We start from the raw sequence: 16295 nt of genomic DNA, 5'->3' as shown, positions 1-16295 counted from the left end.
AAGATCATGAGTTGAGATAGTCCTTAAGATACTCAAGTGTGACTGTGATGTCAAAGGACCACTAGACATTCAAGCATGGAGCTCAGATGGGAAGTCTGGATGGAGGTCTACATTTGTGGAGTAGTTGAGTTTTGAGACTTTGAAATAATAATGAAAAGGTGGTATTCAGCCTGGATAACCTTCTAGAAAAAATATTTAATACCTTTATAGATAACATTTAATCAAACAGAACTGGGTTTTCCAAAGGCTGGTGATATTAAGTTCTTAACAGCTGTATCGTGGTGGATTGAAACGATGTAAGCATGAACAGGTGAACAAACAAATGTAAAACAACACAAAACCCAAACAATAAACACACACCCAAGGGTTCCTAGATGGATAGGATTCCAGAACAGGATTCACCTGGAAGGCTTTCCTGCCTTAATTTTTAGGTTAAAGCTCGGGTGATATGCAGCTGGAGGGCGTCCGTACCACTAGACTGGCAATCTAGCTAGACTGTTCTACGGTCTGTGCTGTGCTATTTTATTTATGTTAAATATTGTGGATAACACTCTTGCTATAAAGTGACTAAAGAAGGTGTAAGGAAAAGTTCCAAAGGAGTTTTATGAAACAGCAGTTTATTGAGATGCTATATGGGAAAAATAGAGTGGTAAAATATATCTGGGAATACTGAAAACTGAATGCATCTCTAGTTTTACAAGGCACATGAAGATATGTGCTCCAAAATCAGTCAGGAGAGAAGTCTGTCAAATTAGGTATAACCTACTTATTTTGCCACAAAATGCTGTTCTCCTGGGTAATAAGTATCAATATCTAAACTCTTTTAGCAACAATGATACAAAGAAAAATGTATCTCAATTTTCTAAAAAGGCAACAATATCAAATTTTTATACTTTCCTTCATTATATTATCAAATCACATAGAAACCGAGGGAGAAATGAAACATTAAGTTAGGATCATACAATTTTACATATTTCTAGAAGTGGCCTAAGTAACTTAAAAACCATTAAAAGTATAGTAGCAATTAATTTATCCCTATAAAGTTCTTTTGAAAAGCCAATTACTAGCATTCAGAAATTGAGTCTCTAAAGTTCTTTCTGTGAAGTTGAGCAATTTGGTTACAATCTGCTAGGGCAAAAAAACAGCAAAAACTACATGTCACCAAGTGTGAAACATTCACTGGCTTCTGTGCTCTGCTCATTCAGTAGTATGTTTTTCTCTCTCCCCTTAGTTTTGTAGACAGAAACAGTAATTATCAGTCCTAGTTGTGATATACTCCAAAGCATTTGCAATTATTTCTAGGGCTCCTAGGAAATCTTCAAAGCAAAATTAATTAATTTCAGCATGTGTGTACATGCCCCAAACACACAATTCCAAGCAAATAATATATCTTTGACTGGGTTGGGAAGTCAAGGAATCAGATAGCAGAGATCTGAAACTCTAAAGGTGTGGGGATAGAAGAAGGGCAATTATTTGATTACTAGTAGGATTTGCTATGATCTACTTGAATGCTAAGCAGAAAACGGTGAAAGATATATAGTATGGTTCTTCCTCCAAGAAACTTACTAAATGAGACACAAAAATTTTAAAAGAGATTATAATCTGGAGAGGAAAATTATGAGGGACTAATAGTCTAAAATAACCAACTGAGTAGTTTTATTTTTGTATTAGCATAATAGTAACATGTTTATCTAGAAAATTTCTAAAAAAGGGAGACAAGGAGACAAGGAAAAAAAAGAATGAGAGAAAAGAAAGAGGAGAGAGAGAAAAAGAGATATTATTTATACTTGCAGTACAAATTTGTTTGTTGTTTTTTTTTTTTTTTTTTGAGGCAGTCTTGCTCTGTCACCCAGGCTGGAGTGCAGCGGTGTGATCAATAGCTCATTGCAGCCTCGACCTCCCAGACTCAAACCATTCTCCCACCTCAGCCTCCCGAGTACTTGAGACTATAAGCACATGCCAGCATGACCAGCTAATTTTTAATTTTTTTTTCTAGAGATGGGGGTCTCATCATGTTGCCCGGGCTGGTCTCAAACTCCTAGGCACATGTGATCCTCTCACCTTGGCCTCCCAAAGTGCTGGGATTACAGGCAAGAGCCACCACACACAGCCCAGTAAAAAAGTTTAAAAAATAATTTCAGCCTTCTAATTTAGTTTTTTTTCCAATTACTTACTATTTAAACAGAACCACAGTGCATATTCTTGTAGCTAAATCTTTGCACACATTCATGATTATTTCCTAAGGTTGTATTTCTAACGATGGATATTGCTGAAACAAAGAAAATGCAACACATTCAGGCTTTTCATATTTATTTCCAAGTTAGCCTCCAAAAGTTGTACCATTTTCTATTCTTACCAGCAAGGCCCACTTCCCACCTCCTCTCTAGCTCTGAGCATGGCTGTTTTCTAAAAGTCCTTGACAACTTGATAGGGAAGGAGTATGTCACCTTGTGTGTCAGTGACTCACGCGCTGAGTGGGGGATACACGCAGCATGCTCAGTGCTATCTTGGTGTTTTTTGCACCGCAGGTGTGTCTCTATTTGAGACATGGGCCATATGGTCTCTGCCCTCAAGAGAACAGCCTTATGCTTGGTGGCAGTGGGCATGAAGAGGAAAGGGCTAGCTGGGCACGGTGGCTCACGCCTGTAATCCCAGCACTTTGGGAGACTGAGACGGGTAGATCACTTGAGGTCAGGAGTTCGAGACCAGCCTGGCTAACATGGTAAAACCCCGTCTCTACTAAAAATAATTTAAAAAAAAATTAGCCAGGCGTGGTGGTGCGTGCCTGTAATCCCAGCTACTTGGGAGGCTGAGGCAGAAGAATCACTTGAACCTGGAGGCAGAGGCTGCAGTGAGCCAAGATTGCACCACTGCACTCCAATCTGGGCAACAGAGCAAGACTCTGTCTCAAAAAAAAAAAAAAAAAAAAAAAAAAAGAGAAAAGGGCTTATTCAAGTGCTGGAGTTTTCTATTTCTTGATTTGTCTTAATTTTAATTTTCCCATGAGGTATTTCTGAAGGAGAGCTCAATAGGATTGGATTCTTAGATGAAACGATGAAATGGATTGCATGAGCAGTGACTGTAGGGCTGCACGGGCTGTGAGGAAAAAGATAGAAACTGGAAGTGGGAAACTGGATAACTAAGAAACGGACCTGATTCAGGGTCAAGGATGCAGTCACCCAGGCGAGCCTGAGTAGTGCTGGCAGTGGGAGGTGGGGATCACTTCTGCCTTCTCTTTTTGTGAGAATGTATCATGAATTACTTGTGAAAAGAAAAAACAAACCAATGAAATCTTGTAATGTTAAGTGTTTGAATTTAAAGTGTTGGAACAGAAACTTGGGGCACAGGTAAGAGAGCAGGGTTTCTGGCGACAAACTTGAACATTATCATTATCTAGTGGCTTTAGTTTTTGCAGAGGGAAGATTCACTTTTCCACTACAGAAGGGCAGGAATTTTTAAAGTCCTTTGAGGTTAACAAAAATTTCTACATGTGTAGGGAGTTGTGGAAAAATGGTAGACTACTTCCCAGAACTAGGGTCTAATTATTAATCTTTGTAGTCAGAGATTCGGAAACAAAATTATTTCCTGAAGCAGATTGGGGTCCTGTGTGAATGTGGGAAGATCAGCTGAGCAGCACCCACACATTCCTCTTGCATGTCAAGTGGACAAGCCAGCTCCAATCCACAGACATTTTTGCACAAAACCTCCCACTGCCTGCTAAAACATATTCACTACGCACCAGATTCCCCACCAAATCACTTTTTGGCATCTACTTCCAACCTTCCCTCATCTCCTATGTCTTTACTCTGAAAAATAAAATAATACACATACTGGACAAATCTTTTAAAAAGAAAGAAACGTTTAATAACTCCTGGAGAGAGAAAATGCCAACGTTTAGGTATATTTATGAATGAGAAGCTTCCAAATTGATATGAAGTAAAGAAGTGTCAGATTTTTAAAGTAAGGGTTGAAACTTGGTTTGCCAAAGCTTTCAGGGTGAAATCAAGACAATCAAGTACTTTAAGTCACCACATCCATACCTAAAACAAGCTTGAGGTCCTCAGACTGAACAGGTGCACCGCTGGGATGCTTTCAAGCTCCCGGATGGAGCCGCCTAGCTGAGTGCTCCAGGGAGGAATGCCACTGCCCACATAGACTAGTGGTACTAATCAAAGAAATAAAGCATTTACAGTCAGCGCTTTAAAATACACCTTTTGGCACTTGGCGATTTTCCAAAAAGTGCAGAAGTAAAAGTCCGAGTCCTCTGGGAGTATCTGAAGTTGCAGGGAAAACCGCCAAGCCTTGCGTGGAGCCACCACTGTCACTTGCCCCTTTTCTGTCTTTGTGCTGCCATCTAGAGAGGAAAGGAAAACATAGTGTTGTGTCCTGGTGAGGAGAAACAGTCACCTGAAATCCCAAGCACCATCTGCAGCTCCTAGAACAGAACGCAGGGCTGGCGGGTTTAGTCCTGAGGGCAGCTGAGCATTTTCGCTTCTAAGAGATGACCTCAGACGCAGGAAGGGGTTCCCATCATGGCCAGCCTCCGAGATCTCATTCTAGGGTTCATAGCAGGCTCCTCGAGAGCATACCAAGAAGTATGTTTTTCTTTGAATGTTCAAAAGGAGTGAAATATAATGTTGGGGTGGCCCAAACTTATGGGATGGGCACCATCTTACAGGAAAAAAAATAAAATACAAGAAATACATGAAAATAACGTTCTGAGATGAGTAATTCTTAAACCATTTTTCTTTTTTTTTGTAAAGAGGCAGTTCCTTTTATAAAAAGCAGGAAGCCTTATGTAGACTCCAATGTATACAAAATAGATAAGCATATACTTGTTGCTGATAGAAGTAGTAGCACCTAATGTCCCTGTGAAGAATGTACTGAACAAGTTTAATTACTACAAGTTGATTTTTTATTGAGTGCAAAGTTAAAAATAACTTATTTTGGAGCTATATGTTACAAAAAAAACATGTACATGGAAATCAAATTTCTATGCCAGAATGTGGATGAGAAGGAAGCAAGGCCTTCTCTGACCACCCACTCCCCAGAACTCACTGCCCTGCCTGGTCAGCTTTTTCCATAGGCCCTGGCACTATCTGAGATACCATCTGTCTACTCGCTCTAGAATGGAAATTCTTGAGGGCAGGTATTTTTGCCTGCCATGCTGATATCCGCATTTCCTCTATTTAGAACATGTCTAGCACACAGCAGGTGCTCAGTACATGCTCTTAAAAGAACAAATAAATCTAAGTTGATTCCTTAGCTTCTTTTGCTTGTTTATGCAAGAACTAACAACATGTCTAACTTTAATTTTACAAGTATTCTGATTCAAACACGTGTAAAGTAACAATTATTTTAAAGTCCATGAAGAAGCTCTGATTTCTCTGTAAATTTCATTTGGTGCCGTCCCCCATTTCAAATAGTCTTGATTAGCCTGAGACCATCAAAATAACATTTATTAATGAAAGTACAGTAAATGCTAAAACACTGACAGCTGAATTAAAGATTTGACATGCAAATGTAATGTACCAGCTAAGTGGAAGTTTTACTTAAATTCTGGCTTGCCACCATTGAGGATAAATTGACCTGCAGAATTCATTATGAATAAAGCAAGAAGATGCAGCAGAATAAATGTGATTTTTTCCTTTCTTAAAATAAAATTTGCAATTAAAACAGATTATTTAAGTCTAAATGGTCATATAATGGTATGAATAGGAACCTTGGGTAAACAAAAGGAACGAGGCCTAGGCTTGGCATCTGGGCTTGGCCACCTACCGTCTGTATGACCTCACACAGACCAGCAATAAAATAAGGATACCACCTCTTTCTGGTCTACCTTGGAGGGTTGTTGTAAAGATTAATTTATTTTATTTTACTTTTTTAAGAGACAGGGTCTTGCTCTGTCACCCAAGCTGAAGTGGAATGTTATAATCATAGCCCACTGTAACCTTGAATTCCTGGCCTCAAGAAATTCTCCCTCCTCAGCCTCCCAAGTAGCTAGAATTACAGGTGTGTGCCACTACACCTGGCTAATTTTTTATTTCATTTTATTTTTTTGTAGAAACAGTCTTGCTATGCTGTCCAGGCTGGACTTAAACTTCTGGCCTCAGCTTCCCAAACTACTGGGATTACAGAAGTGAGTGACTGTGCCCAGCTAAGGTCAATTTAAATACTGATAAGTGATTGCTGTGAGAACTGTAAAAATACTATGAAACATAGGGAGGAACCTTTTTGGTCAGTCTAACGGCTCTGAGGAATATATAAACCTCAGGACTGTGTAATCTCCAAGTGTATACCAAGGTGTAAAAATCAAATCATCTTCTGAGTATTCAGATGAGGACAAAGCTCATAAACATTTTCTAAGCACACTTGGAAAACACCATCCCACTTGCTTCTCTAGACCTGGAGCTCTTTGTCTTCCAAGAGATCTGACTATGACATAGCTAACTCCCAAGATTGCCAAATTTTGGATTTGTCCTAGAGAAAGGAGTGTTTGGGAGAAAATATGTAATACAAGGCAGCTAGTCAAGTTAGATCAGCTTTAAGAACAGAGAAAGTCAACTCCTAAACTATGTGAAAAGGTTGTCTTTCATATCTGGTGAAGAGGTGATGTTCTAGGATGTAACAGAGTCAAAGTTAGAGTCACTGGGGAAAGGGAATTTGATGTGGTGGAGTCTGGATGTGAGAGGTCCCGAATTTAAGTTCTGGCTCAGTTATTCATTAGCTGTGTGATGTTGGGCAAATGAGCTGACCTTCCCTTGTTCAACTGCAAAACAAGAGAAATAATACTCTTTGTGTCATATGGCTCCTGGAAAGATTAAACACATAAATTCATGTGAAAGTTGCTTTAAAAATCACAATGCACTTGCCAGTCTTTGTTATTACTTTCCAACAATTGTGTTCTTTGTATTTCTTTCTATGGCAAAGTGAAATAATCTTTGAAAAATGAAGAAAAGAAATATACATATACACATATCATGGGCACCCCAAAACCCAGTATGAGCATTCTGTTGTATTTTCTTCCCCACTTTCTTCCAGGAAAACACATGAGCTATTTCATCTAAAGAGTTTAGGGGAGTGCCTAGTGCATGGTAAGCACTGCATGAAAGATAATTCTAAAAGCGCTTTCCTCCCAGGTATAAAGGAGACACGGCGGCTCCCCAAGCACCAGTGGCTGGAGGGAAAGACATAAAAAATCTCGATGATGTAGTCCAATTTCATGCTGAGAAGTGACTGGGGGCCAGCGATGCCAATGACTTCCTCCACGGCTCACAGAATTAAGGCGGAACTGAGACTACAACCAAGAACAATCCTGCCATGTTGTATTAATTAGTCTGTTTAGTACTGAAACATGGTTGATGTGAAGTCCTTTTTCCACTTTAGTTATATTTTTAAAGATTAAGATATCTGTTCACTGTTGTCAGAAGTTTGCATACAATATAAACGACACTGTACATTTAGTAAGTAAACAGGTATACTTTAGGTTCTCACTTAGAGCTTTGTGTCTTGCTAAGGCCCCAAATAAGAGAAATATGATTTTGGGAATGGACAGCAGCAAAATATGAAATAGATTCGAACAAACAAAAGACAATTCCACTTGACATCCAATTTAAGCCTTACAGAGGAGAGTCTCTTTGGCAGTGCAGAACCGAGAAGCACAATCCTTGAAAGATGACAGGGTCTGAGAGTACAAGGAAAATTTAAATTGAAGATAAACCAGACATAAAAAAGAATGTTGGTAACCTGTGATCAGTTTCAGAAAAAAAAAATATGGCTTGATGAAAAAGATGGAGGCTCTTGTCTATGTACCCAAGTGGTTTTGCAGTTTGTGGAAATGTTGTGAAGCTTTCCCAAACTTGGCACATTAATCAAAAAGAAAAATGATGTAAGTAAGAGAAGTAAAGGGCCGAAGGATTCAAGTAGGCTAGCGTATCCTAATGTTTAGTACAAAAGAGTCTAAAAAGTCTCCAGTCTGAAATTCCTTAAAAAAGGACAGGCTATATGGATATAAGGCTGTATCTGTGCCATATGTGGGTATGCATTTATGTTTGTGTGTACTTACATGTATATATGTGTGTTTATGTGTGTTATGTGTGTATATGAACATTTTATGTATAAATATAAACCCACATGGATTTATTCCTAATATTATTCCCCAAAATAGCACCTGGTATGTGTAACACCTTTTGTTTTTCACTTTTCAATTATTATTAAACTCAGTTATGTTGTACATTGCCAGTGAGATCTTCAACTTGGCATCAAAGTGAAATAGGCAAGAAAACAAAATTGCCAGTTTCCCAAATAATTTGTAGCTAAATCGTAACATGAGCTCCTATTCAAGCCTCTGTGAATACAAAGAGTTTATAAAGACCACATATATTCTCAAACTGCAATAATTTAGGTTGTGGGCTTAATATAAATAATCTCTAAATGCTACGTAAAATGACTCCAGTAAGTGCAGTTCAATCAACTGACAGAAGAAAATTCACAGCCCTTTATCCAGAGAGATTAAAGACTATATCTATTTCATTTATTACCAGTAACATTAACACACAAATTTAAGGCCCATACAAGTTTATGAGTGAGTTTATGAATAAGTCCTTGGACTTCAAATACTAATGCATCACAGAAAACTCATTCTCAGAATGACTCTTGAAGTTCAAGGTTTAGCCACAAGGCTGTCAAAGACTCCAACACTGTACTGCCAAACACCTGTCTGGGGTGTCCAGGATGGATTGATGGATTGGTTGGTTGGTTAATTCTCTCATGCAACAAACATCTGTTGAAGGTCTACTGTATGCAACCCCAAGTTAGGTGCCGTGTATGTACAGTCATGTGTTGCTTAATGATGGGATACATTATGGGAAAAGTGTTGTTAAGCAATTTCGTTGTGTGAACATCACAGAGTGTACTTATACAACTTATACAGACCTATGGTGTAGACTGCTACACACCTAGGCTATATGGTACAGCCTATTGCTCCTGGGTTACAAACCTGTATAGCATGTTAGTGTACTGAATACTGTAGGCAACTGTAAAACAATAGTAAGTACTTGTATATCTAAACTTATTTAAACATATAAAAGGTAATGCAATGTGCTACAACCTTACGTTATGATGGCTACAACTCATTAGGTGATAGGAATTTTTCAGCTCTGTTATAATCTCATGGGACCACCATCGCATATGCAGTCTGTCATCAACCAAAACATTGCTGTGCTGGGCATGACTATATGTGAAGCAGTCAGGCAAGGTCCTATGCAGAGAGTAAGGCAGGAAAATGGTATGGAGAGTACTGAGTAGGATGTGGGTGGGGGTAGGGGAGGAAGGTCAAGGACTGGGTCTCTGGAAAAGTGATTAAGATAAGTGATAATAACAAGATGAAGCCAGTCCTGTGAAGATTCAGAAAAAGGCACATAGAGACAAACCAGTCATACAAAGGCACCAGTGTGGAAACAGCTTGGCATATTCAAGTACCCAAAAGAAACCCAGAAAACAGCTTAGGCACTTTAAAGGTGGATAAAGATCTCGACTTTGCTGGAAAAAACAATCAAGTCTCAATTAGTGAGAATATTGCTGAGATTATTCAACTTGTCTGACTATCATGTACTCATCCTTTACCAATTGCATACTGTGTGCTCGGCACCGTGCAAGACACAAGCCTGAATGGTACAGAGTTCCTGTTGTTAAGAAGCTAACTTTCAACAGGGATAATAATGCAAGTGTTTAAGCAGCTCCTCCTCTCATCTTTTGCCCTTTGGGTGGGTGTCACTATTCTGGCTCGTATGGCACTGTATGATTATAATTTTTGTAGGGATTAAATGAGTTATTATATGTAAAGTGCTTAGATCAATGCCAAGCACATAAATGCTATACAGTGTTTGTCAGTATTATTAGTTAGTAGTGTAGTGAAATGATCGTAAGAGAAATAGGATATTAACATAGTTTCACAGTATCTCAAAAATTGAGGGGCATTTATAAAATAACTGGCTAGTATTCTCAAAAGTGTCAAGGTCATTGAAAGACAAAGGAATATTGAGGGACTCTTTTTTTTTTTTTTGAGATGGAGTTTCCTCTTATTGCCCAGGCTGGAGTGCAGTGGTGCGATCTTGGCTCACTGCAACCTCTGCCTCCCGGGTTCAAGTGATTTTCCTGCCTCAGCCTCCCGAGTAGCTGGGATTACAGGCATGCACCACCATGCCTGGGTAATTTTTTGTGTTTTTAGTAGAGATGGGGTTTCTCCATGTTGGTCAGGCTGATCTCAAACTCCTGACCTCAGGTGATCTGCCCGCCTTGGCCTCCCAAAGTGCTGGGATTACAGGCATGAGCCAACACACCCGGCCGGGACTCTTACAAATTAGAAAACACTGAAGAGAGGTGGCAGCTAAATGCAATGTAGCATCACAGACTGAATTCTGAAATTGAAAAAGTATTAGTGGAAAGATAAGTGAAAGTACAATAAGGTAAATTTTCTGGTTTTGATCCTTGTAGTGTGGTTATGTATGCTAATACTGAGGGAAGCTGGGTGAACGTCATATCTAAACTCTACTATTTTTGTGACTTTTCTAGAAAAGTATAAAATTATTTCAAAATAAAGTAAAAGAGAGAGGAGAAAAATAGACCTAGAAGATAGAAAATAACAAAGATAATAGAACTAGCAAATGAGGACATTTAAGTAGCTATTTTAACTATACTGAAGTATTTAAAGAAAAATGAAAGCATAATAAGAAGAGGTATGGGAAGACATAAAGAAGAACCAAATGAAACATCTGGAACTAAAAATTACAATATTTAAGGCCGGACATGGTGGCTCAGGCCTGTAATCCCAGCATTTTGGGAGGCCGAGGTGGGCAGATCACCTGAGGTCCGGAGTTCAAGACCAGCCTGACCAACATGGAGAAACCCCATCTCTACTAAAAATACAAAATTAGCCAGGTTTGGTGGCGCATGACTGTAATGACTGTAATCCCAGCTACTCGGGAGGCTGAGGCAGGAGAATCACTTGAACCCGGGAGGCGGAAGTTGCAGTGAGCTGAGATCATGCCATTGCACTCCAGCCTGGGCAACAAGAGCAAAACTCCATCTCAAAAAAAAAAAAAAAATTACAATATTTAAAGTAAAAAATAACTAAGGTTAACAGAAGATGAAATGCTATAAATCAAAGTAAACTTGAAGATACACCTAGAAACTGTCTAAAAATGGAACATAAAAAAACAACCAACCAAACAGAAACTCAGTGATAGGACCTGGAGGACAAAACCAAGTGTTCCAGCATACATGAAATTGGAGGCCCAGAAGCTGAGGGGATAGGGAGAAAAGGGAGGAAAGAATGGAAAAAAGTATTTAAAGAAATATTGGTCAGAAATTTTCCATATTTGATGAAAATTAAAAACTCAAAAGTTCAAGGAGCTTAATAAACTCCCAAATGAGATGAACAAAAAGAAAACCACATCAACACATCATAGTCAACTTGCTGAAAACTAGTAATGAAGAAGAAAATCTTAAAAGAAGCCATGAGGAGAAGGCACATTATGTAAAGGAGAAGAAATATAAGAAATATTACAGATGTCTCATCAGAGATTATGCAAACCAGAAGACAATGATTCTTTGAAAGGATCAATGAAATTGACAAACCTTTAGCTATACTAATAGAGAAAGCAAAAAGAAGACACAGATGACCAACATCACGTATGAAAAAGGGAACATCACTACAGATCCACAGACATTAAAAGGATAATAAAAATGTGATGAACAACTTATGCCAATAATTTGACAACCTAGATCAAATGGATACATTTCTTGAAAGATATAAATTACCAAAACTGGCACAAGAAAAAAAAAAAAAAGATAATTAGAATAGCTCTTCATCTATTATAGAAATTGAACTAGTAATTTAAAGGTTTCCCCCAAAGAAAATTCCATGTCCAAATGGCTTCACTGGTGAATTGTGTCCAACATATAAAGAAGGAAGCAACAACACCAACCTCACACAAACTCTTTGAGAAAATAAGTGATGAAAGAATACTTCCCAACTCATTTTATAAGCCCAGTTTTACTCTGACATCAAAATCAGACAAAATCATTACAAGTAAAGAAAACCACAGACCAATATCCCTCATGAACAGAGACACAAAGGTACTTAACAAAATATTAGGAAAAAAAAATCCATACTACATATAAAAAGTATAATATACTGTGACCAAGTAGGGATTATCTCAAGAATGCAAAGTTAAACATTCAAAAATCAATCATTATAATTCACATATTAAAAGACATTCCTTTATTAAAAACTACTTGATCATCTCAGTAGATACAAATTATTTGACAATATCCACATATGATAAATACCTATATATTCAATACCCATATATGATAAAAACTCTTACTGAACTAGGAATAGAAGGAAACTTTCTCAGCCTGATAAAAGGAATCTTCAAAAAACCACATACATAGATAAATACTGATAGATACATGGATAGATTTAGAAATGTTGATATGAGTATTTAGTGTATATATGTGTGTGTACATGTTGTACACACACACACATTTCCTAGCCTTGGCTCCTAAGCAATGACATACCAATAGCAATGAGCAAACCTATTGCCTAGATCTTGGTTTCTAAATACCATTCTTCACTGAAAGGAACCAGGGTTCTTTGAAAAAAAGGTGGATTCAGGGCTTGCACAGGACAAGAGGCTGAAACTCCAGTCGCAGAAGTAGGAACGTATTAAAAGAATGATAGAAACATAACCAAAAGATACACAAGTCAGCTTGAAGGGTCTCCCACTAGCTCTTCTGAAACAACATGAGCATTAAAATTAATAATAATAATGCAATACAGCCCACTGGATAAAATAAACATCTGTAAGTCCATACTGTTAAGAATTCGTAAATGAGGGAAGAAGCAAGGAAAAGGGAAAGTTCTTCCTTACAGAAGAATGCCAACTGATATAGAAGAAATGAAAGTTAGAAAATCATCAGATCCTAAAACTAGTGGGCAAACATCTGATAAGAAATAGGATACTTACAAAGTCCCAGAATACTTACCCACAAATTACTTATTAATTACAAAAATAATCACCAATAATTCACAATGAAAAACTTGTAGGCAGCACCTTAATCAAGTGATCAAAGTCAACAACACTGACATTGGGATAGACTGTGATTCCTGCCATGGTGTACTGAGAAAGACGTATTACTCCTGGAGGTGCCCTAAGAGTATGACTTGAATTTAATCAAAAAGAAACATTAGAATGAGAAATATTCCAGCAAATATTTACCCTGTACTCCTCAAAAATGGCAAGTAAGATAAAGAATAGATGAGAAATTCTTGCAGATTAAAGAAAACTGTAACAACAACAAAAAGGCTCCAGTGCTAGATAGCTTTACCTCTGAGATTCTTAAACATTTTCCAGCAATAGAATATCATAATGCAAAATGAATCCTTCCAGAACATTGCAAAAAATGGAAAGCTAGCCTAATTCTAACGCTAAAGCCTAACAGCAGCATTGCTTATGAATATGTCTGCAGAATTCCTTAATAAAAGTATAGAAAGTCTAATTGAAAACTATATTTGACAAAGGTTAAGAAAGATAGGATGTATCCATTATGCTATTGATCCTTTATCTACTGCCAGGGTGAGTTTATTAGACATTTGGGTACAGTTTGATAGTAGTAAAAACTTTATAGACACCTCAATAGGTGCCAAAAAGCTTTCTGATAACAACTGACACCAATTATTAATTTAAACCTTAAGGAAACTAAGTATAAAAGGATGGATATTCTTTATCATATTAGCAACAGCTAGTGTCAGAATTAATGGTAAAGCACATCAATAAAATCACCAATTAGACAAAAGACAGCTATTATGAGTCTTTAATACTGTTCTGGATATTCTAGCCCATGTAATATAATGTAAAATATATAATAAAAGAGGTGTAACTATTAGAAAGAATTGCATACAATTTTTAAAAACTAAATTACATACTATATAATGTACTAAAACCCAAAATAAATAAAATGGAAAATTTTTCCATTAATAGTTTAGTAAACTGGTTATTTAAAAGATAAATATATAAAAATATACAACTTTACCACAAAATGACCAGTTGGTAGACCTAGCTGGAAAAAGACAGATTTCATTAATAGCAATGAAAATATCTACACATACTCCTACAAAGATATATCTAGAACCTATTGAAGATGAAGAACCGAATGTTAAAGGTATTCTTAAGATTTGAGTAAATAAAAAGAAATACTATATTCCCAAATAAGAATATTTAAGTTTGTAAAGATGTTTGTTTTCCCAAAGTAAGTTATGCATCTAACAAAATCTCAGTAAAAATCCCATTGGAACTTACTCTTAGAACTTGACAAAATAATCCTACAGATTAAATGAAAAACTAAACTGGTGAGAAAATAATTAAATTACAGCTTTACCTCACAGCATATTTAAACATAATTATCCATTCTCTAGATGATTTAAGTAATTAAATATAAAACAAAAATAGGCCAGGTGTGGTGGCTCACGCCTGTAATCCCAGCACTTTGGGAGGCCAAGGTGGGTGGATCACCTGAGGTTGGGAGTTCAAGACCAGCCTGACCAACATGGAGAAACCCCATCTCTATTAAAAATACAAAATTAGCTGGGTGTGGTGGCACATGCCTGTAATCCCAGCTACTTGGGAGGCTGAGGCAGGAGAATCACTTGAACCCTGAAGGCGGAGGTTGTGATGAGCTGAGATTGAGCCATTGTACTCCAGCCTGGGCAACAAGAGCGAAACTCCATCTAAAAAAAAAACAAAAAAGAACCAAAAATATAACTATTAAAAAATCAGAAGAAAATAAAAGTGTCTGGTTAAATTTCCTGCAAAATGAAATATCTTTCTAATTACAATATCTGTCTAAAGGAAAGTTTACGTATATATGTCTACATAAAAACTAAAAACACCTGCATGCCAAAAATCATAAGCAAAATTAAAGGCAAAGTATAAACCAAGAAAGGAAATTTACACCAAACACAGTAGACATAATTAATGTCCTTAAGTTATAGAATACTTTTAGTCAATAAGAAAAATATTGATACTCTAATAATTTAGCAAAGAATATAAAAGACAATTCTCTATAAGATGACAATTGATTAGTAAGTATGAAAAAATGTTCAAAATCACTACTAATCAGAGAAATATGAATTAAAACCACAATAAAATGTTTTTACACTTATTTCCAAAGGTAACAACCAATGCTAACAAGGTGGCATTAAGCTTTCACACCCACTGTTTGTTAGAGTGCAAGACCCTTATAATAAGCCTAGAGTGCAAAAGCTTATAAGCTTTCCATGAAATAGATTCCCATAAATATATATGTGGACAAATATTTACTTATAATCTGATTCTTCAAAGAGTGAACATTTGTGAATAATCCAAATGTCCAAACAGGATCATGGTTATTAAATAAATATCCAAATAATCAAAAATTATACTGTCATTAAAAAAACATATTTATGAAGAACAGTTAGCAGTCTGGGAAAATAGTAACAAAATAATGTTTATAAAAAGGTAACTAATGTGATTTTTCACAGAATTAGAAAATAACTATTCTAAAATTCACATGGAACCAAAAAAGAGCTTGGATAGCCAAAGCAATCCTAAGCAAAAAGAACAAAGCCAGAGGTATCACAATACCCAACTGCAAACTATACTACAAGGCTACAGTAATCAAGACAATATAGTACTGATACAAAAACAGACACATAGGCCAAAGGAAGAGAATAGAGAACCGAGAAATAAAGCCACACACCTATAGCTATCTGATCTTCAACAAAGTCAACAAAAATAAGCAATGGGGAAAGGACTCCCTGTTCAATAAATGATGCTGGGATAACTGACCAGCCATATGCAGAGGAATAAAACTGGACTCCTACCTATCACCATATACAACAATTAACTAAAGATGGATTAAAGAATTAACTGTAAGACCTCAAGCTATAAAAATCCTAGAAGAAAACCTAGGAAATACCCTTCTCAACATCAGCCTTGGCAAACAATTTATGACTAAGTGCTCAAAAGCAATTCCAACAAAAATAAAAATTGACAAGTGGGGGCCTTATTAAACTAAAGAGCTTCTGCACAGCAAAATAAAGTATCAACAGAGTAAACAGACAACCTACAGAGTGAGAGAAACTATGCATCTGACAAAAGACTAACATCCAGAATCTATAAGGAACTTACACAAATCAGTAAGATACAAATAACCCCATTAAAAAGCAGGCAAAAGACATAAACAGACACTTC

At 36.9% G+C, this 16295-nt stretch overlaps 1 protein-coding gene across 2 annotated transcripts in view; it reads right to left on the bottom strand.

The window, feature by feature from the left end:
• Positions 1–3841: 3841 nt before the first annotated feature.
• RNASEH2B (ribonuclease H2 subunit B) overlaps positions 3842–16295 on the bottom strand; it is a 63566-nt gene continuing 51112 nt past the window's right edge. For both annotated transcript variants that reach the window (XM_030813423.1, XM_030813426.1), the window contains one exon: positions 3842–4354. In XM_030813423.1, the coding sequence (XP_030669283.1) occupies positions 4322–4354 (33 nt within the window). In that variant the 3' untranslated portion in view covers positions 3842–4321. The remainder of the gene's footprint in view (positions 4355–16295) is intronic.

Source organism: Nomascus leucogenys, chromosome 5 (assembly GCF_006542625.1).
Source record: "Nomascus leucogenys isolate Asia chromosome 5, Asia_NLE_v1, whole genome shotgun sequence".
NCBI lineage: Eukaryota > Metazoa > Chordata > Mammalia > Primates > Hylobatidae > Nomascus > Nomascus leucogenys.
The sequence above is the reverse complement of the archived record's forward strand: the minus strand, read 5'-3'. Positions and strand labels throughout refer to the sequence as shown.